This window comes from Babylonia areolata, chromosome 7 (genome assembly GCF_041734735.1).
Source record: "Babylonia areolata isolate BAREFJ2019XMU chromosome 7, ASM4173473v1, whole genome shotgun sequence".
Taxonomy (NCBI): domain Eukaryota; kingdom Metazoa; phylum Mollusca; class Gastropoda; order Neogastropoda; family Buccinidae; genus Babylonia; species Babylonia areolata.
This window is the reverse complement of record NC_134882.1, coordinates 32,338,966-32,362,077: the sequence shown is the minus strand read 5'-3', so window position 1 is coordinate 32,362,077 and position 23,112 is coordinate 32,338,966. Positions and strand designations below refer to the sequence as shown.

The window sequence follows — 23,112 nt, the reverse complement described above, 5'->3', positions numbered from 1 at the left end:
CATACATACACTGATTACACACGAGTGTGCATTGTATTTGAAAATCATCATTTTTATGTTCATGTAGATTGATGGCCTTGTTAACTGTCTGTGATTTTTTTTTTTCGCTTACTTCTTTTTTCCACAGAGTAATCAATCTGTTAATTTTTGTAGTTTGCTGCCAAAATGTATTTATACCTATAATTCCTTCATTGGTTTACTTTACAGATGCACTTGATGCCAGTGGATCAGCAGAAGATGTATGGGAGGGATTTGACAACCTGGATGATTATAACCCAGACCTTTTCCTTGATGTTCAGGAGAAAATTGATAACTCAGGGTCTAACCCAGAGTCACACAGCATCAAGAAATCATGCTCACCTTACCGAAGTCCAAGACCATCATCAGCATCACCTTTTAAAGCACCGGCAGAGTCACCAAAGAAGTCAGAAGTAATATCTCCTAGAAGTAAAGTATCCATTGCTTCAGATGTTACAGTAACCCCTAAATCCTCCTTAAAGCAAACTGTCAGCAAGAAAACGTACAAAGAACAGGAGGGCTCTGATAAACTTAAATCCACAAAGGTGACTGCCTCTTCCTCTTCCACAACAGTGTGTAACAAACTTGAACCATGCACATCATATGCAAAAGCGAGGGACCGAACGGGTGAACTACCAGGGTTGCTAATGGGCGTAGGGGATGGACTGCTCCTTGCTGACGAAGACACAGAGGCAGCCAACTCCAGCTTTCTGTGGTCGGAGGAGAATGCGCCAACTGAGGACAGCGTCCTGGTGGAAGACGAGGCCTACAAACAGGTTGCCTTAGAGCTGGGCCGTGAAGAAACGGTGCTGTCACAAGAGCCAGAGGTTAGTGTGAGTGACTGATTGTAGAAGTAGGAAGTGAAAAGGGACAGAGGTTAGTGTGAGTGACTGATTGTAGAAGTAGGAAGTGAAAACAAGAATCAGAGGTTAGTGTTAGTGACTGATTGTAGAAGTAGGAAGTGAAAACAAGAATCAGAGGTTAGTGTTAGTGACTGATTGTAGAAGTAGGAAGTGAAAACAAGAATCAGAGGTTAGTGTTAGTGACTGATTGTAGAAGTAGGAAGTGAAAACAAGAACCAGAGGTTAGTGTTAGTGACTGATTGTAGAAGTAGGAAGTCAAAACAAGAACCAGAGGTTAGTGTTAGTGACTGATTGTAGAAGTAGGAAGTGAAAACAAGAACCAGAGGTTAGTGTGAGTGACTGATTGTAGAAGTAGGAAGTGAAAACAAGAACCAGAGGTTAGTGTGAGTGACTGATTGTAGAAGTAGGAAGTGAAAACAAGAGCCAGAACTTAGTGACTGATTGTAGAAGTAGGAAGTGAAAAGGGACAGAGGTTAGTGTTAGTGACTGATTGTAGAAGTAGGAAGTGAAAAGGGACAGAGGTTAGTGTGAGTGACTGATTGTAGAAGTAGGAAGTGAAAACAAGAACCAGAGGTTAGTGTTAGTGACTGATTGTAGAAGTAGGAAGTGAAAACAAAAGCCAGAGGTTAGTGTGAGTGACTGATTGTAGAAGCATGATGGGACTATGCCAGTGTTTGTATTACTACAAGCAAGGCAAGCTGTCAGTGAAGATACTGTGGGTTGCCTTTTCATTTCAACAGTGTGTTTTAAAACACTGGGATGGACACTGGTTACCCACTTTGCAGATGTCATATGTCTGTTTGTATTGATAATATTTTTGTACCAATTTAAATATGCTTTAATTTTAGGGATGAGGGATCATTATTGAGCGTGAGAGGGTGTGAAGAAATACTGGATGGAGAAAATCAGAAAGAACAGGGAGTATACATCTGAATAAATATGGACATTATGCAGAATATGTATGGAATGGGAAGTAAATAAACATTGTGGAAAGCTGTACATGTAGTGAATGGGAGATGAATAAATTGTCTGAGTATGGAAAGCTGTATATTTGTTATCAATGGGAGGTAAATAAATATTGAGTGTGGAAAGGTGTATATGAAATGATTGGGAGGTAAATGAATATTGATTGAGTTTGGAAATGTGTATATGTATGGAATGGGAAATAAATAGATATTGGGTTTGGAAAGCTGTATGTTTATGGAATGGAAAGTAAATAGATATTGATTGAGTTGAAAAGCTGTATATTGTTAATGAATGGGAATTAAATGAATATTGACTGAGCATGGAAAGCTGCATACTAACGGCAAATGAATGGGAAGTAAATGAATATTGATTGAGTGTGGAAAGCTGTATGTGTTCAGAGACCTCTAGCCAAGACACCCACACAGCCAAAGCAGAGGAAGAAGGGAGGAAAGTCTGCAGTAATTCCGCCTTCCCCCTTCACTCCGATGCTACCTTATGATGACATGAACACCCCTCAGCTGAAGGTATTGCAGTAATGTTTGATGTGTTTCAAAGTAAGGACTGGTCCTTCGTGTCAGAAGTAACACTTTGTTGATGTATAGAATTACATATGTAAATAGGAGTTACAAGCCAAGCGGAGTGATGATTTTCTTACATGATGATGGTATCTATCCTTAGAAAGGTCTTTTTATGTGTTGTAATGGCAATTTGCTCAGATAATGTTTTTGTTCCATTGCCTGTGATTTGTTTATTGTTACGATGACAGTTGTCTTTTTTCCCAATATGTATGCATGCATGCGTGTTAAGAAGTGAGGGGAGGGGCTGAGGGGAGAAGTGTGTGGGTGCGTGTGTGTGTGCGCGTGAGCATGTTCAGTGTTATTGTTTTGCCGCAGAGGGGCGTGAAAGGGGCTTTACATGCTTTTAGTCTTGATGGTGGTTTTGACCTTTCAGCTGTGATTTTATGTTCTTAAATTTTATAATTATCTTTCTGAATATTTTCCTTTATATCAGTGAAATGTTTCACTTTATCTTAAAATGTAATTTTTGTTTTCTTACCTGAATATTCTTTTTACATGTTAGTTCAAATGTACATTGTGATCAAGGAAGGGTGTGCCAGTTAATCATTCGTTTTTTGGTTTTATTTGTTGATGAACATTTGTCTTTTTAAATGTTATAATTATCTTATTGAATATTCTCCTTTTTATAATGATTGAAATGTACACATGCGCGCGCACACGCTCTCACACACGCAGGCACACACGCACGGTCGCGCGTGCACATGCACAAAACGATGCATGCATACACACGGACACACACGCAACACACACACAGTTGTTACACTCTAAATCATAATGTAATAGTATCTTACCCACATGTTTTTCTTTTTACATAATAATTGATGTGTGCATGGTGATCAGTGAAGGGTGTGTCAGTTGTTTGTTTTTTTCTCTTTGATTTTTGCTGACGGGTATTTTATTATATTTTAAGTGAGCCTAAAGAGAATTTTCTGTTTTGGTTGAAGCAGACATAAAGTATTTTGAATTTTTAATTTGAATTTGAAATCTAACTTTCCAAGCTGTATTATCCACACTTACCTGAAAAAAGTCTGTAATCCCACAATATAAAAAACCAAATAACCTAAACTTTTTAAAAATAATTTTCTTGAAAAAAAGGGGTGAAAATTGACTTGATTCATATAATTCTGTTGACATCAAAGTTCTAAGTTACTCCCGATTTGTCTGGACTATAGATCATGGGTCAGAGCAAAGCATAACTAACAACTTGTGCTGCTCTTGCAGGATGCCTTTCTGTGTGTAGAGTGGTTGTGTTTTATTTGGGCTGTTAATATTTCTGTGGACATTAAAAAGAATGTCCTTGCGTGTCCATTATCACAGCATAGCCTTTTGGTTGGCTTGTATCTCTCCATATTTCTCCTGATATTGAGGACTATATTAATTCAAGCAGTGAAATCCCAGCACTTATCGACTTTTCATTTCCTCCAAGACTTTTGTCTTTTGACATCAGTTTTATGCTTTCATAAATTTTGCAACCAGCATTTCATCACACCTTAATTTTTCATTCCACCCCCAAGACTTTTTTTTAACATTAGTTTTATGCTTTTATAAATCTAAATCTTGCAACCAGCATAAGTTAAGTTGAGTTATTATGTTTTTGTGTGGACTGTGTGTGCTTTCAGAATGAGGTCCAGAAGTATGGGCTGAAGCCAGTGGGAAAGAAACGCATGAAGTTGGTGCTGAAAGATATCTACCACAAGACCCATCAATGTGTGTGTTTACTTAAATTCTTTATCAACAGTGCAGTAAAAATAAGGTGATTTAATATTCACTGGTAAATGATTTTAATAAGATTAGAGACTTTGGGGTGGACAATTTCTTTGACAGACGCTCCTGTAGCTGACATATATTAACACTGAAATTTTTGTTTGTTTGTGTGGCACTAGCAGTATTTTCGCTTGCTTTTCTCTGTGTTGTTTCCGCCTGTGTTTATTTCATAACCTACAGCAGTGACAGCTTTTTTGTAGTATCGGTATGTGTTCCGGTACCGGTAATAAGTGTGGCTTATAAGCCAATGCGGCTTATGTGTGTATGAAGTTAAATTTTTTTCAAAATTTAGTGGGTGCGGCTTATATACCAGTGCACTCAATAGACCGAACTTTACGGTAATTTACATCCCAGGACTCTTTTCCTGCATGTTTAAAATCAACCAAAATGATTTCCAGCTCATTGTTCATAGACAGTCAAATGTATTAATGCTAAAAAATTTTTATTCTCAAGAAAGAACATTTTCCCATTGATTTAATGAACAAAACCTACTTGCTAAAGTTCTCCTGGTCTCTTCACTACCTATCCAGATGAAACTGACAGTGACTATGACGAAGACAGCTCCTATCTGCCCAACCTGGACCCACCAGTGCTGAGCAAGGAGGGAGGTCAGGCCCTCACAGCTTGGCAAGCGCCCGTGTTGCACAGAGAGTCCAACAGACCCAGGTCCAGACCGCCAGTCGACCAGTCCAGACCGCCTCCCATGCTGTGCAAGGAGAAGGAGAAGGGCCAGGGCTGTTCACACACAGCCAGGCAGAACAGAAAGCTGCCAGTCCTGGACAGGGAGAGTGGTCCCAGTCAGGACTTGGGGACAGTACCGGGCCTGAGCAAGCCGGGGAAAAGGCCCAAAACCAAGAGAGGGCTGGCGCAGAACGTGACAGGTATACAGTTTTGGTGCCAAGAGATTGCAAGTCTTTGTTTGATGTTGTTGTAGACATGAACTCACTGGAATCATGGAAAGGAAAGAGATCAAAACTCAGAAGATCCACCTTGAAAGCAGGTCGTGAAGGGACTCAGAATTTTAAAAGAATCTTCTTCTTCTGCTTCTTCTTTTTCTTCTTCTTCTCCTTCTTCTTCTCCCTCAGTCCTGAAGAGTGGTTGTGGTGCCACACAGAATAACTGCCCACATGATTCTTCTAGGTCTGCTGATTGTATGTCAAATTCTGGGTCTCTGCAAATGGTTTTCCTATCCATTCTTAAAAGAATAGGAATTTTTGTTCTCTGTTTTATTTTACTGGATGAAGGTGATGCTGCTGCTGCAATGGACATCAGTTTAGCTATTTCAAAACTACTTGACAGAAATGCACTTCTTTTCATAATATATCCTGATACCAACCAAGCCTGAGAAAGACAGGTACCTGCAGTACTGGTTTTGAAATGTGAGCAATGGTGTCACTGACATGGCATTGAAGTGGATGACATTCAACTGTACAGTCTTCCCATCTGAGTACATGGGTAGCAGCCAATCAGCCCCACTCCCTCAACCTCACACCTCCCCCCCACCCCCTTCCCACAAAACACAACAACAATTAAACAGTATTATACCTCTTGTGGATTCAAATTGTTAACTTCCCAGCTGTCTCTATGACTACAATGACAATTTTTGAAGAATAATTTTTTTGTGTGTAAAGTGAAAAATTGATTGATTTTTGTAAGATCTTCTATCATTTATGAACAAATACATGTTCTATACTGAAGTCTGTGATTCAGAAGTATCTTTTCCCCGGTAAAACAGAGTTTTGGATTTCTAAGCAAAAGGTCATCATTAACAAGAAACTGTGTTTCAGAGCCAAGCGAAGACCAGAGCAGAACAACAGCAGCTCAACAACAACAACAGTCCCAAGAACCTGAACGAAGGATTCACCTGGAACTTCCAGCCGTTTCTTCCTATCAGTCACCCAAAAAGAGCAGGTGTGGAGTGGGAGCATTGCAGAGGAGAGTTCACAATGAATCGCCCACCAAGACCGCTACAGCTAGCAACAGTTCTCCTGAGAAAGGCATCTCATCTTCTCAGGACTCTGACGCCAGGTGACTGCTGCATTTCACAATCATTGTGCCGGTTCAGAATACAGAATACTTTATGATCTCCAAAGAGAAACTAATTTTGGGGAATAAAGCATTTTGCATTGCACTGTATTTCATTGGATTGCATTCATAGTATCTTGCATTGTATACTATAATAACTTGCCCAGCAGAACAGATTATGTAATTTCTGGCCTATATTGATACAGCGCATAAGGTGCATTCTTTGAATTATAATGGAAAAGGTTCTTTTGAACATGTATAAGGTGCACAAGGAAGGAATACTTAGATCTGTTGCATTTGAGTTATTTACAGGGTTATAAATCAGGTGTGAATAAAGTAAAAATTGCTGCTCTGATGATGGAACAGCTCAGTGAGGTTATGACAGTTGATGTATGTGTGTGTACAAAAAGGAAAGATTAAAATGTATGTAATTGCTGACAGTGTGATCTTCAGTTAACATCTAATCACATGGTGTGATTTTAGAAGGGGGAAAAAATCCAACTTAAGACAACGTAAATTACAATCTTTAAAAAAAAAAAAAAAAAAAAAAATCCTAGCAAATGTCCAACTGGACTGTGAAGCAGACTTTCAGAAATATTAATAAAACAAAGTTATTATCAACATCTTCAAATTAAAAAAAAAAAAAAAAAGCTTTAAAAGCCTCACATTAAAAAAATACATGTGTATTTGAAAGTTTTCCTCAACAGTAGCATGTGGCATGTTTACATGTATGTGTGTGTACAAAAAGGAAAGATTACAATGTATGTAATTGCTGACAGTGTGATCTTCAGGTGTTTTTTTTGTTTTTGTTTTTTTTCTCAAGGCCTGACTAAGCGCGTTGAGTTACGCTGCTGGTCAGGCATCTGCTTGGCAGATGTGGTGTAGCGTATATGGATTTGTCCGAATGCAGTGACGCCTCCTTGAGCTACTGAAACTGAAACTGATCTATACTTTAATTTTAATCTGTAAACTAATGGGATGAATTTGCCAAACTGTTTACAGTGAGCAGCCCGATGTGAGTGTGTTTGAGGAAAGACTGGACTCGGATGACAATGAAGAAATCACACCGTCACAACAGGTACGACTATGCTGGACACTGTATGACTCCATGTCCTAGATTAAAACACAGTCATCAACAAAACTTGCTGAAAGTCATAAAGACCATTATTTTTTTTGATAAATATCTAATATCACGGATCATCCATTTTTTCAGATTATAATACATTTCATCCATTTATTCAGTTTCCCGTATTTGTTACTGAACTTTCAACACAATCGATTATTTATGAAGCAAGTACAAAGTGTTTATTTGATTTTTGTTTTGTTTTTTCTGTTGATGGTGTTTTGTCAATGTCTCCATCATTTAAAAACAATTTGAATCAGTATGAATTGTCTTGCCTTTATAATATAGAGTTTAGACTGGCTGTAGAACTGTATATATATTATACTCTTTTTTTAAAATTGATCTTCATCTGCATGTTTTTAGTTACATAATAATAATTATTAATAATTAGTATCTAATCTTCATCTGCATGTTTTTAGTTCCATATGATAATTATTAATAATTAGTATCTAAATAGCAGTAAATCTTGTGTAGAGACAAATCAAAACGCATTCACACCAGTTGGTCAATGCATGCATAACCCTAAACTGGGGAAAAACTGAAAACAAGGAAGAGGCAGGAGAGGGAGGCTGTCTTGGAAAGAGGTGGGGTTTTAAGGCCAGACTTGAAAGAGCTGAGTGCGGAGACCTGACGAAGTGAAAGAGGAAGTTCAATCCAAATGCAAGGTCCAGGGAAGGAGTGGCGGCCAACAGTTCACACCTGGTCATGTTATATTCTATTTCAAGAATAACTTTTATTGGCTTTACCAGGATGAAGCTAGCTAAAATAACACAGCAGTAAAGGCTAGGCAGCAGTGGACATGTCTGGTAGAGGCCGTATATTAACACAGTGCACAAAGAGGATCTGCCCCACAATTGCTGAATGGAATCAGTGAAGCGTGAATTTGAAGTGCAAGAGCTTCTCCCTGTGTACTTTGAAGCAGTGCAACAGCTCATTTTACTTAACAAAAGAGACGCGATCACAGGAGGAGGGTGTTCAACTAAAGAATGGAGACCGACATCTTGACCTGTAATCCCAATCTTGTTTCAGGAAGGTGACAGCCCTTCACTTATGAGCATATACATTCAGCAATCAGCATTCAAACAGCAATCAGAGGATTAAGTAAGTATAACCAGTTTGACCTGACCATGACCTCTGGTCCTGACCATAACACTTCCTCCTTGTAACGATCTTTTCCCATGACATTTTCCAGTTGTTATATATAGGTATTGTGGGTTAGATACTTCATACTTGCCTGATGACTTTGTTTTAGTTTCCATCTGCAGATGGATTTTCATTGATCCATTTTTACTTTTTCTTCTTTTTTTTTGTCCATCAGATTGCAGCAGCAGACTTGCCCCAAAAGCTGATGGCGTTTATTCGGAGCAATCCAGACCTGCATCACAAAGTTCTAACATTTGAGGTGATCTTTTATTCTCTAACCAGTATACTGATTACGTATTATGTTAAAGTTGCTGGGGGAAATTTAGAACCATTGGGAAACAGTGTTTTCCCCATTTTTGATTTTGATTTTTTTTTCTTTTCTTTTTTTTTTTTGCTGCCCAATTTTCTATACAGAAAAAGAATAGTGGGCAGATCAAAACAGACATGGGCGAAGATGCACGAAGGATAAGATGTAAGCAGCCATGGGTGGACAAGCGCCTAACTGAAGACAGCCCCAAACCCAAGTCTGCTGGAGCAGTGCTGCTGTGGCCCCATATGCTCCTCAAGGAATCCACAGGAATAATCTGAACACAGCGACAGACTGGTTCACCTTGTACACACAAAGATAGGTACTCCATAAGGAACTTTCATCAGTATCAGTGGCAGGACACCATGATACCACCCTCCACAGCAGACTCATCAATCACGGCCCTATAAGAATGGACAGAATGAATGGCCTAACAGCTGAGAGGCCAAGCTGCTGCCATGTCAGTATTCCCATACCTCATGCAGACAATTCAGCAAAAGTGTGTGTGTGTGTATCTGTGTGCGCGTTCCTCCTGCAGACGAGCAGAGGTGAAGTTTTAGACAGAGCTGTCCACCACATAACAAGCTGAAGATGTTATGACTTCCCTGATCTCAGCCTTTGAGCATGGCAGTGTCGAAGCCGACTCTGCCTCTGGGTGTGTGTGTGTTCGTTGACGAACACAGGAAATTGCTGTAGTGTTGTTCATGCCTTCATCCTTGCAGACCACTACATACTACCCAAGACAGAAACACTTTCAGTTGATGTACCATGCTTGCAAAGCCATGAATAAAGTTAGAAAATAAAGGCAAGAGGTGTGGGTTAAGGAAGCAGTGGGTTTCAGATATTGATTACATAATTACATGAAATCAGATAAAAATAAAAATTCAGTTCAGGTACTCACTGAGTTTGGACAAATCCATGTATGCTTCACCACATCTGCTAAGCATATGCCTGACCAGCAGCGTAACCCAAATGTGCTTGGTCAGGCTTTGAGGGAAGATAAGATAGAACAAAATAAAATAAAATGATAGATGAATTGAATAAGTGAATAAACAAATAAAAAGGATGAATTAATCAATTAATTAAATGATAAATAGATAAATAAAAATAATGAAATGATAGATGATGAGAATCAATAAAAAATCAAAACATATCGAACAAAAATTGATTAAAAAAAACATTAATTTTTGAAAAAATTTCTAAGCAAAACATGTAAAATCCAATGTACACATTAATATTTCTTTATGCGACAATCTATAGATCCATGAGAATCAATAAAAATCAAAACATATCGAACAAAAAATGATTTTAAAAAACAGCAACAACATTATTTTTAATTTTTTTTTTTTTAAAGCAAAACATGTAAAATCCAATGTACACATTAATATTTCTTTATGCGACAATCTATAGATTATAATACGTCTTTCACATTAAACTATAACTCTTTCCCTCCCTCCCCATATTCTCTAGCATGCACACACACACACACACACACACACACACACACACACACACACACACACACACTGACACATAAACCCATACACAAATTTGATTAAACATATTCTATCAAAAATATATAATTCCCAACCCCACTTTCACAAACACTCAAAACGCCACAAAATTTGAACTGACTGACAAACTGAGAGAGATTGAGAGGTAGGGAGGAGAAGGAGGGAGACAGAGATGGAGAGAAAGAGGGGGGTTGGATTGTACATCAAAGTAAAAACACTCTACTAAACCTAAAAACAAATAAATGTGTGCTAAAACATAAAAAGCATGTAATGAAACCACACAAATCTTTTCATATGATCCAACATTACACACACACACACACACACAAACACACATTCCATGAAAACGTCCATGAAATTAAAAAAAATTCACCCTCTTATATGCGAAGAATGAACAGGGCTGACATTTGCTGAAACACAATCACTCACACATGATCGTCCAGAATTGAGAAGGCTAGTGCACGAGTCAACATCACTGTGCCCTGACGGTTCCCCACGGCGCTAAGGGACCAAGGCAAGGCATATGTGTGAAAAAAAGAGAAAGGGACACAGAGAGAGACAAACAGAAATAGACAGACAGGGAAGAAGGGAGACCGAGGAAGAATGGGATGGACTGCACATCAAAATGACCACATCATACCATGCATAGAAAAACTGCTGAAATATTTTTAAGGTGATATCATATAAGAAGCACACAAAACTTTCCATACAGTTACCATTGAGAGCGCGCGCACACACACACACACACACACACACAGCGCAACACACGGTATGATGCTCTTATGGCTTTCTTGCTCACTGAAGTTGGGGAGTACTATGGCTGCTGCGCACGCAACACTCTGGCCTCGAGCTATCACTCGCTCAGCTACAGGAAGGTTCAGTCCATTCCATTCAAAAGTCTGATGCTCTGCAGTGCTGTTGAATCACTTTGGTAGTATTCAGTCATGCCTGTCCTGATGCAGTGTATACCTGATATGTATGATAGCACTTACTAAGCTCCCACTATGACAACAGTCGCTGAGCAAATATTTCTTCCGTTGTGGATATGTCACAAGAGTTAATACTGTAACAGACCCTGCAAACTTTTTTTTTTTTTTTTTGGTAAATGTGATGACACCTAAACCAGTCAGTGGAAGTGGAGGTAAACTTCAAATTGAGGTCACTGTAAAAGTAAGGCCACAGCTTTAAAGATGTTTTTTTCTCCTTTTTTTTCATCTAATGTTTGAGGAGACTAGGATCATGATGCTATGGTGATCTAGTTTGGTTTGAGACATCTTGACATGTGTGTGCTCATTTCTTACTTTGTAATATATTCTGTATCAGCCAGACCACAAGAAAGTAACTGTTGCACTGTTGGTCAGGAAATTAAGCAATAATGTCAAAAGATGTGTTGATGATTGACTTTGTATGGTCTCAGTTATCCCACTGCAATGCTTGGATCACTCATTTCTATGAAAGAGCTGATTGTGGATAAACTTCCACTGTGATTTTAAAGTATCTGATCAGGTTCAAATCATAATCCACAAAAATTGTCAAACTTAAGTGTTAGCCATGATGGCTGATGTCAAGAAAAAGTTTTGATGGGAATGAAATAAAGGATTTTTATATCCTAGGTAGATGTAGAAACTCTTTTGAAAAAAAAGATGGTGATAGCAGTAAGTTATTTTCATTAATGATTTTGTGGAATGCAGATGATGACACTCACAAGCTGTATAAATTTTACTGTTACCATATTTATTTTAAATTGTCTGAAACTGCATGCTAAACTGTGGAGTTTTGGAATTTGTGTTTTGAATCATTTAGCATCTTCACGCAGCTGTGTTGTATTCTTGCCACTATGTTGAGCCAGATTTGTTCTCTTTCCTTAGCCTCTGGACCTGGGGATGCTGAAAGAAGACTTGAAGGCTGCAGGCATCAGGTGCTCTCAGCAGAAACTCCTGGACTTTTTGGATGAGAAGGTGTGTTTTCTTTTATGTCTTTTGTTTTTCACTCTTCAGAATGTGTATGTTTTTTGTTTGTTTGTTTTTTTAAAATCTTTTCATATGATTCTCACAAACAACCATTATAAACTAAACCATTTTTCTCAAGTGTTCATTGTGAATTAGGTCTCTTGTTTTTAAAATGCTCAAGTTTGATAAGAAATCCAGTCTGCAGCATGTTATAACCAGTTTTTGATTGTACTGAATTTATAAAATAGTACACTTTGTCTCCATAACTCAATACATTGATATTTTTTCTGAGTGACAGAAAATTTCATTCACCAGCAGCAAAAATACTATTTCAATAAAATAAGTGAATGGTTTTATAGGTCACTGTTCTATCTAATTTGGTTCATAATGTTTCAGTGCATTACGTTCACAACGAAGAACATGGTTCCACGCAAACAACGTCGCCGAGGGAGAAAACCGCAATCCAGAAAGATTACAGCATCTCAGAAGTAATCACTGGATATATGTCTATCAGATAAAATGGCTGGTTGAATTTATTTATTCATCTTTGTGTCGCGGCATTTCAATGTGGGTGAAAACACATATCCTGTTTGGTGTGTATTACTGCTTGCCTGTTTTGACTGTTACTATGTGGGGACAAATGACAGATTTTCTGTGTGCTTGCTTTAATGTGTGCACATTAATGTTGTGTTTGAGGAAATGGATGAAAGAGAACTAAAATTTTCTGTAACAAATGTGTTTATGTAAAGAAAAAAGCCAGAATCATCAGATGTGTATGACCTGTGGAGTTGCATATTAGTTTTCTATGATTTCTCAGGGATCTCACCTGTGCAATACATGCTGGACATTTTTCAGTGTACAACAGAATTCAAATGACAGAGCCAGTATGCAGCTTCTGTGCTTCAGATTCACTTGTGTGTTTTGTGATATATTGTTCATATAATTTTATGTCAGTGTGCTGTTTATTGGCTCATGTGTGCAAGTAAATCTATAGAACAACCTGGTTTCATTGTCCATGTGTCTCTCTATGTGTGGGCTTGTGTGTTTGTGTGAATGGTCAGCTTCAAATTTGGCACAAAACAGATAGACTTCTATCCTCACATTCCAAGTATAAGGATGCTACAAATCTGGGAAGGGCACAACAAGCAATTAACATTTCAGGAATTATTTTACTGTGATTTTTTTCCCCTCACAAAAGTTTTCCTGCAAAGGAAGTAGCAGAACTTAAGTTGGCTGAGGATTGGAACACTTTCTCAGAGTTGAAAGTACAACATAAAAACAATGCCAGGCTCCATCACCTATTCAGCACCCAAGGCCCAAAGGAAACCGGTCAGATGTCGAGAATCATTCAGGACATGGAGACAGACGCTCATCTGACTGCCACAAAAAGGAACATCACCCCCCCAACACACACACACACACACACTCCCCGTGCCACCACACAATCTACAGCTGGAATTTATTCCACCATCCCCACCCTCACCACCACTGGCACCCAATCTCCATTACACCCCGCCTTTCTCTGATGTTATGGAACAGCAAGAATCTTCCACTGTGGGAGCTTCATAAAGCAATGAAAGGACAAAAGGTAGAAATCCAACATACTCAAACCACTTTCACATGATTTTGTAGGTTGCACTATTATTCATAATTCATTTTATCGATCCATTTAAAATCACATAAGGTCACAGATATTGCAAAATTCTAAACGTTGTGCTCCAAACTGGATCCTGGTAAACACCTGTGGATTTGTCTGGCAACTTCAAGTGTGAAAACATTTATCATAAGTAGAAAAAGGTACCAACCAGTGACAGTGTGACCAAGCTTTTTTTTTTTTTTTTTTTTTTTTTCAGAAATCAATTTTAAAGAAAATCTGAACAGTTTGTAATAATTATATAGTATTGCTGTGACATAAGTTTACAGTTGGGCCAACAGCAAAGTGAGAGCTGTATTATCAATGGTTTCTCCAATGCAATGGATCTTAGTGCTGCAGCCTTGGGGGCGAGTTGGCCTTTGGGAACCATCCCAACACCGACTGTCCTGAAACCCTCTTGGCCGAGAGAATGGGGATGTAACTTGGGCAAGACATCAAATTCTAGCCTAAATAGTGGGTACAACAGTTTCCTCTGCTGTTCTGATGGTCATAGTTGGACACAACTAACTATCATACACGCTAAACCAAGTTGCAGCAAGCATCGACGTTGCTTTAAACACAGCCTTAGCATCATTCAACAGATGTATCAAGAATGCTGCACAGCACATGTCTACAAAGATCAACTAGTCTAACTCAAGGAAACATGCATGGCCTTGGTATGACAAAGAATGCAGAGAAACCAGAAATGAATGTCACAAAAACCATTAGAATCTTTTGAATCTTAAAGAACACCAGGCATGTGGGAAAAAACCCAAAAACAAACAGGGACAAAAAGCCAAAGAACAAAAGAGAAAGAGGGAAGGACTTGAGGATAATATCTGTAGAAAACAGAAAGCGCTATAGCAAATTGTTAAAAGTAGAGAAACAGACCTACCTAGAAAAAAAAGAAGGAAATCTAATTGAAAATAAACAATTTGTCTGCCATTTGGAGGGAAAATGAAAACTTTGGAGGAAACAGTATAACTTTGGAAGTCTGGTATGAACACTTTTAAAATATCTTTAAAGAATGTGATAAGACAATATGCAGGTAACAATCATAATGACAGAGACCTTGAGACTGAAAACAGACTAGACAACGAGACAGACCATATATTTTCATCACTGTTATCACAAAAGATGAGGTTCGTCAGGCAATACACAATTTAATCAATTGCAAAGCAGGGGGAAGATTTTGAGATGCTGGCGATGAAGTTATTTGCTTTTTTAATTTAGTTGTTTGATAAAATTATTGATAGTGGTGTGTATCCCTATGAATGGTCAAAGGCTGTCATCATTCTGATCTTTAAATAGGGTGATGCCAATGAGCCAGAAATTGCCAAGGAATTTCTTTCATGAACACCTCTTTAAATGTTATACTTCTGTCAAAAACACCATTGGAAGAACACATGCAGGCATAGGATGTAGATAACTTCTTCATTCGTTGGCTGCAACTCCCATGTTCACTTGTATGTACACAAGTGGGCTTTTACATGCATGACCGTTTTTACCCTGACATGTGGGCAGCCAATCTCCGTTTTTGGGGGTGGCTATAGATATAAAAGTGAAGTATTTATTAACACTGAGATTTAACACTAGGGATACTAAAGACAAGTACTGGTATGGAGAGTGTCTGGGAGCAATGTGGATGCGTGCTCCGAGACACTGAGTGTGTAAAAGGCGCGATGTGGGAACTATGGATAGTCTGATGCTTCACTCAAGGTCACGGCGTGATCAGCTCTTGTTTCGGTGCCAGAGGAGTAGGGCTGTTGCGAATCAGCTGCAGTGCTATATACTACAACTTCTCAGTGTAATAAACAAACATTGAGGTCCAGGGAAGGCAGAACTATAGCATAGAACCAGGCCAGGTTTAGATGGGTTATTCCACAGTAGGTAAGATTTTCAGTTTCTGATATGTCATCATACAAAAGTCTTTGAATAGGAATGGTCAGAAGGTTCCCGTCTGTTTTGTTAACTTCAATAAAGCACTCGACTCGGTCAACTCCCAGAAAAAAAGAGGGCAAAAGAGGAAACGGTTATTCTGCAGTCTGAAAGCAATGCATGCTCTCTCGTATCATGCCTAAGGATTAACAGAGAGTTTTCTTTTGATTCTGTGTCATGAGCCCCACACTCTGAAGGTGCAGATAGCACTGACTGAGGTCATGTGCAATGAAGTCGGTCGTGCGGACGCACACACGTGCGCAGCTGGATAAACGTACGCACACATACTAATACAAAAACGTGCACGTTGCACACAAATGATCACGCACTCGTGTGTCCGGCATACTTACAAAACACGAAATAACGCGCGCGCAGCATGAACTTGTAGTAAATAATGTCTGCTGTATTTATACGATCATGCTGTATCTTACACACAGTCACTCTGTATATAGCCACTATGAAAATAAAAATAAAGATGGCGAAACCCATGATGTCATTGTTGTTTTGATTCGATAGTTGTGTGGTCACTTCAAGTCTGAGCACATTTTCTTTGTTTTTCTGTGCAGACTTCAATTGAAAAGTAATCATGAGCGAGCAAAAATCAGGCGTCACATTGAAAGAAATTGCAGAAGGACAACGCTCGGATGCAGTAGTGGAGACGACAGAAGCAGGCGCTGCCAAAATCGTAGAAAAACAATCTCAGCGGAGAATTTTCAAGATAATAGTCATTGGAGACTCGAATGTCGGCAAAACCTGTTTAACCTGGAGATTCTGTCTTGGAAAGTTCCCCGACAAAACTGAGGCGACAATTGGGGTGGATTTCAGAGAGAAATCGATACAGGTGGACAAGGAACAGTTGAAAGTAAGACGTTCTTCTATTTTTGCCCTCCAGCATCCTTTGTTCTGGTGACACGTCAGTGACAGGGTGATGCACAGTTTCTTATTACGATGAATCTTATTATTCTTAATAAGTTAATTTTAATGTGCATAACCAGACGTTGATAGTAAATATCAACTTTATTGGAAGGTTGAGCGTTTTGTAGCAGGGAATAACTTTGAAGAAGTTTTCAGCTGGGCTTGTTTTGTTCCCATAAGACCGATTCGTGTGATCTGTCAGACTGAATTTTAAGTAAGTTGAATTTCATTTTCGTTTGATCTGATTTAAGTAACAAAACTTAACATTAACAATCGGGTGTGACAAGGAAAAAATGCTTTCATGGAACAAACACATAATTTTTGCCTTTCAAAATTGAGACCGGTGAATTTTAAAACATATGATGTAATTTTAAGCAGTACTGTTTGACCTTTGGCACCCCCCCCCCACCCCCCACGCCACCTAATCTTCAGTCTTACTCTTAGGCAAGGATTTGAACTTTGATCACCAAGGCAGCAGATAAGTTGGGTTCAATCAGTTCCACTCTGCTGTTTGAATTATCGTTATAATTTTTATGTCCATGCTTGACTTTTCTCATTTTGTGTTTAAACTAGGGAGTAGGGATTATTAATCATTTCTTGTAGTACTGCATTATTCACATACAGAACTTGCACGCTGTAAGTGCATGCAGGTGCAAACAAAACTTAAATATAAGTTAAGATATACACTTATGGTACTCAAGATACAGTATTGAGTATTTTACAGATAATGTACTGTATTCCATGAAAATTGCAAATCCGTAAAGTCATACTCACACTGTCATAGTGTTTACAAAATGCAAGATCACGTGATGTTTTCCACATTCATCCCCTCCCAATTTTATTAGTGGTAGTGAAAGTCTTAACAAAAGTTAATTCAGAAACCGTGTCACAAAATAGAGTTGTTTTGTTTTTCCAAATAATTTATTATTGCTACAGAATATTTGAAAAGAAATGAAGGAGTTTAAACACATTGACACCATTATTTATAGTATGATATATTTTAAAAACTGGAAACCAGACATCATGTTTGTTCATCAGAGATAACACTATTCTTTTATTCAGTATAATTTTTTTTTATCAATGCACATTTAATTTTTTTTTACATGGATTTATATAGTGTTGGCAATGACAGTGTTCTTATTGAATTTTGAAGGGAGGATATAACTAAAGTGCTTGTATGTAAAAAACACAAGCCAAAAAGGATATATTAACAGAACATTTGATTTGTATGAATAGAAATAGATTACCATTATGTTTTATGAAATAATGAATATGTCATCTGTAAATTTTCTTTCTTGTGAGTTTATTTTGTATGTAATATAATATACAATAGATCTTTTCCAAACATGAATGGGAAGCACATAGCATTCACTGATTCATTGCCAGTCACAATGAACTGCCAACAAGAAGAATGTGTGTGTGTGTGTGTGTGTGCATGCGCGTGCGCACATGTGTGTGTGTGTGTGTGTGTGTGTGTGTGTGATTAGTATCTTCATCATAGTTCTTGTTTTCATAGCAGCTATCAAATATCCACAATTATTTGACTTGGATGCTAGACATTCTCAGTCTGCATGTCATTGTGATGATGAAGGAGTTCAAAGTAAAATCTTTTAAAAGTAAAATGCTGGGATTTTAACCCAAATGAGCAGAACAATGTTCTGACCACTCAGCTCAGCCATAGTGTGCACATTTAAATCATGGTGCTGTCAGTTGGTAAAGGGAACATAGCTATGAGAATTTTTTTTAAAAACAAAAACAAAAAACCAAAACAGCTGGTAAATCACTAAATGATAACACTTTACAGAACCATGCATTGAACTGAACATATCTGTGCATTAAAGCAATTAAATTGATTTAAACTATCAGCCAAATGCAACACAGGGCACCACCACATTGGGCTTGGCTGTCTAGAAAGAAGACAAAGAGATAAGTTGTGGTGCCACATCAAGTTCAACTGTGAATAAAGCCAACTTCCAGGATTGCTCAGTTTGGAAAACAATGCATATTCTGTGGTGCAAAATGTAGGCTAGTCATATTCATTGTTTCCAAACGCTGCGACAGTCAAATCATTGTCTCTGCAACATGTGCATTCTTCTGGCACAACAGAATGGGCAAACATGTCTCCACACCAGCATGTGCAACTTTGAACTGTTTGTGGTGTTGACATATAAGCTGCTTGTATGAATTATTAACTCTTTTTCTGTGAACTTGTGTTCAGATTTGTTGGAACAAAACCAAAATCCACTCCAATACAGTCATTGCACAGTATTTTCTTTCTTTTCTTTTGGAGAGGCCTTGCACAGTATCTTTCAGTGAATTTGTTTCTGCTGCAAATGAGTAAAACCAGATATCTGTGTTTTTGATACATCCTAACCAGAAATATAAAATAGTGGCATCCATGACCACTATTTCTATACAATACATTTTTTTAAATACAAGATCTATACACATTTATTTGCTTAAAAAAAAGTATTGGAGAGCTCATCATTACCTGAAATCTAATTATCATTTCTTCCATCATTGCAAAATATGGATTAATTACTCAGTGTTGCAGGATAGATGCTAGAATACAGTTTGTTACTGGTGGCATCCTCCTCAGAAGTCTTATTATTTAGTTGTACTTGTTGATTGATAATATAAAGAATAATTATTATGGATATATTGATTTCAGTATTAGACTATTACCAGTGAATGCAAGTTGTTAAGTTATTTGTAGCATGTTCATACAGTTTTGGTGATAGCTATAACTGAAATAGAATTAATTTGCTTACTTTGTTCTGGCTTGTTTCAGTTACAACTTTGGGATACAGCTGGTCAAGAGCGATTCCGGAAATCCATGGTTCAGCATTACTACAGAAATGTGCACGCCGTTGTCTTTGTCTATGACATGACCAACCCAGCCACGTTCGAGAACATGCCAGCGTGGATTGAGGAGTGTGACCGGCACAGCCTGGATAAAAACATCCCTCGCATTCTGGTTGGCAACAAATGCGATGCTGTCAAGCAGGTAGCTGTCAACACCAACATGGCACAGAAATTCGCCGACTCACACAACATGCCACTGTTTGAAACGTCAGCAAAGGATGACGGGAAGGCAAATCATGTTGATGCCATCTTTATGACATTAGCACACAAACTGAAGAACTCGAAACCTATGATGCATCCTCGCATGGCAGACTATGTTCCTGGAGACACATCGGCAGGTTCGGAGTTTGTTAGCTTGAGAGGGAGTTGTCGACGCAGAGGTTTGCGATCTGAGAGACAGGCCAGTGAGAATAAGATTGAAAAGGATAAGTGTCCTTGCTAAACAAAGTCAGTCAGATTTCTTTGTCTTTTAAAAAAAAAAATTTTTCTTTGTTGTTGTTTTTTTGTTCAGGAAAATTGCTCTTTTTTTTTCCAGATATTTGTTCCATTAATTTGACCATTTAGTGTTGTTACTCTGCTGATGTCAGGATTTTATCTCTCTGTAGCCCAACTTTTTTTTTGTTGTTGTTGTTGTTTTTTAGCATTGACAGCAACAAACTTTGAAATTAATAATTCCTTTATATTATAGACTTTTGAAAGCATGTTTAGGTTTCATATCATAAATATAGGGCACAGGTTTTTGTTTTTTGTTTTTGTATTTCATTGTTTATTTCAATATTTGTTTGTTTGGTTGGTTTATGTTTATTACCTGTTTATTAATGTTGTAGATCTTTTAGTCTGTCTGAATTAATAGTGTTTTTTGTACTTTTTCCTTCAAACAGTAAAAAAAAATGTTATGTGATTATAGAAACATTCAGTTCATACACAGTACTGCATTTTTCCAAGTTGCTGCACGATTGCACAACATGATATTCTGGTAATCATACCAACCAGTTAACAAATAGTAAAGAGTGGTAACTCTCTCCATTCACAGGGTACGCAACTTCAAATCAATGCTGTATTTGCTACTGATTCAGCTTGCACACGGGTAAATAAAAGGTACATTGGAACAAAGCAGACACTTCCTCTATAAAGGAAGTGCCTCATTCAGTCATTGTTTATTCGAGTCAAAAAACCATCGAGGCAACCATATTCTGTACTCTGTATCTTCTGTGTAGCTTTTCCAGGATTAAAAGGCAATGCTAGTCTTGAATAAAAGGTAATTTGTGTTTGCACATTTCTTCTGTCATCACTGCAGTGTTCACATGTCAGACAATTGGTACAAGGACAATCCTGGCGCTTTCTTTTTTGAAAAGTTGGATATATATCTGTGTGCTAGCTGAATTGGTGGCATAAGCAGCACTGACTTAAGTAGTGTACCTTGTGAACGGAGAGTTACCACTCTTTCCTATTTGTTAATCATTTGTTCTCCTGGCCTCGTTGTTTTTTCATTTCATACCAACCGGTGTTTCTTTTCAAAAAGATATTTTTAGATTTTTAAAACGGAATGTGATCTATTTTTTCTCCCTCTTTATAATGTATTGAGCAATTTTCAATGTTTCTGTCTTTTTTACCTTGAAAGAAAAAAAATCATGTGTTTATTAATGAAGTTTGTGACAATTTGCATTAGCACTTTTTTCACCATTCCATGTGTAGTAACTACTATGAGTCGTATGACTGATAATTTATGTGGATCATTATCTGCTTGTGTGTGTGTGTGTGTAAATCCAGCTCTTGTAATTGGCAAACAATTTTTGTTCTCTCCTCAAAATGATTTATTTTTTTCATTTTCTCTTAGTGGCTGGTGATATTATTAATTTATAAAGGGACCTGTCAATTTTGATCTTGTGGTATTATTCTTGTTCCGTTTGTGATTTGGTATTGACATAATAATTGTTCTGTTAAACTTGTGTTTAATATGTAAAGTCAGTGAAAACAAGCTGAATGCAGTTAAAAAGTGAAAGAAGTTTCAAGAAATTAAAAACAATGATATTTATTTATAGTCTGTTCATCTAAGATGATGATATTAGATAATTAAAAACAACAATAACAGCAACAACAACAACCACCAAAAACAAGGCTCTGTAACACCAAAAATAATGTAACACTGCTGTGAACAGTTTTGTGTATTACTTTGTGTTTCTGATGTCACTGTCAATCATAAAAAGAGTGGTTTGCTTTGGACATTATTACTTTTTAAGAAAATTCTTTTGTTTAAATGTTGCTCAAAATTTGTATTTTTGAATTTGATATTAATCAGAATTAGTGATGATTTCCATTGTCAAAACTGAAATTAAGGTCCAAGAAAACTTCTTTTTGGAAAGGGACAATGTGTTTTCCAAGTCAGTGAAATTGAATTGATGCCAATGTACAACAGATTTACGTGCTTGCTAGTCATCTAGTTTGTAATATTCAGCTTTTCATGACATTTTTTTTTAATGTGATTTTAACCATTCTTGGACATTGTAATGCATACAATTATAATTAAGTTTAATAGTGGATCAGAATATATATACTGAATGATAATGGTTTTTATTTTTCTTCTTTTTTCATAGGAGTAAATGAAAGCAACAGTGGTGTATTCACCATTGTTCAGACCTATCAAACTGTAGCCAAAGATTTTCCTTCCATGTCCATGAAACCATGTGTTAATTGGAAATAGAACCAGCATGGTGCAGTCTGTTCCAGAAATTCTTGCCAGGTATCAGATCTACCTGATATTTTTTTTCTTTTCTGTTGGCTTAAACCAAGGAGCTGAAATGAAAAGGCTCTGTGAAAAGAAGTTAAAAAAAAAAAAAAAAAAAAAGTACACTGATCTTTTTTATATGATTTATTTACCCCTGAAAACAGTATGGCTGCCTACATGGCAGGGTAAAACGGTCATACATGTAAAACCCCACTTGTGTACATACAAGTGAATGTGGGCACAGCCCATAAACGAAGAAGAATATTTTTTTTCTTTTTTTTTTTCTTAAATTAATTTTTTGTGATTGTCTGCACTGTTCCAGTGTCATTATCCCCATTAGTTTCAGTACTGAGATCGTCCATAGAGAGCTACTGATGATTGGTTGCCAGGACACCACACCCCAGAGGAGTCACTGCACTGCAGCTGAGTCACTTCGGTGGTAGTCAGCAGTGCCTGGTCTGATCCTGCTCAGGCAGGATACCAGCTACTAAGCCCAGTACTGACGACAGTTATCGCTGAGTCATGGAACCAGACTGAGTGAGCATTACCCCAGAAGTGAAGACCACCACCTTGTCCCTACAGTGGCCTTACTCTGTTCTGAAATACAACAGAAGAGGGCAAAACTGTATTTTTGTTGTCAGTTTTGTATTGGATCAAACCATTACTTTTCTGTTTTCACAGTGCCTTTTCATTTCAGTTTTGAAGATTTTTTTTTCACCCTCCCTTTTTCTGTACTATTTTTCAATGCAATGATTTATATATATATATATATATATATATATATAT

The 23,112-nt window shown here is 37.6% G+C and overlaps 2 protein-coding genes across 2 annotated transcripts in view; both read left to right on the top strand.

The window, feature by feature from the left end:
* The window catches only part of LOC143283970 (uncharacterized), a 34,957-nt gene extending 21,714 nt beyond the window's left edge, over positions 1 to 13,243 (top strand). The window contains exons 15-23 of the mRNA XM_076590450.1: positions 208 to 845; positions 2,246 to 2,371; positions 4,045 to 4,132; positions 4,720 to 5,070; positions 5,977 to 6,217; positions 7,217 to 7,292; positions 8,656 to 8,739; positions 12,170 to 12,259; positions 12,647 to 13,243. Coding sequence (XP_076446565.1) covers positions 208 to 845; positions 2,246 to 2,371; positions 4,045 to 4,132; positions 4,720 to 5,070; positions 5,977 to 6,217; positions 7,217 to 7,292; positions 8,656 to 8,739; positions 12,170 to 12,259; positions 12,647 to 12,742 — 1,790 coding nt within the window. The 3' untranslated portion in view covers positions 12,743 to 13,243. The remainder of the gene's footprint in view (positions 1 to 207; positions 846 to 2,245; positions 2,372 to 4,044; positions 4,133 to 4,719; positions 5,071 to 5,976; positions 6,218 to 7,216; positions 7,293 to 8,655; positions 8,740 to 12,169; positions 12,260 to 12,646) is intronic.
* A 3,085-nt stretch (positions 13,244 to 16,328) lies between these two features.
* LOC143283968 (ras-related protein Rab-33B-like) lies at positions 16,329 to 23,112 on the top strand. The gene is made up of 2 exons (XM_076590448.1): positions 16,329 to 16,683; positions 19,528 to 23,112. Exons 1-2 carry the CDS (start codon positions 16,408 to 16,410, stop codon positions 20,041 to 20,043), a joined length of 792 nt encoding a protein of 263 aa, XP_076446563.1. The 5' UTR covers positions 16,329 to 16,407; the 3' UTR covers positions 20,044 to 23,112.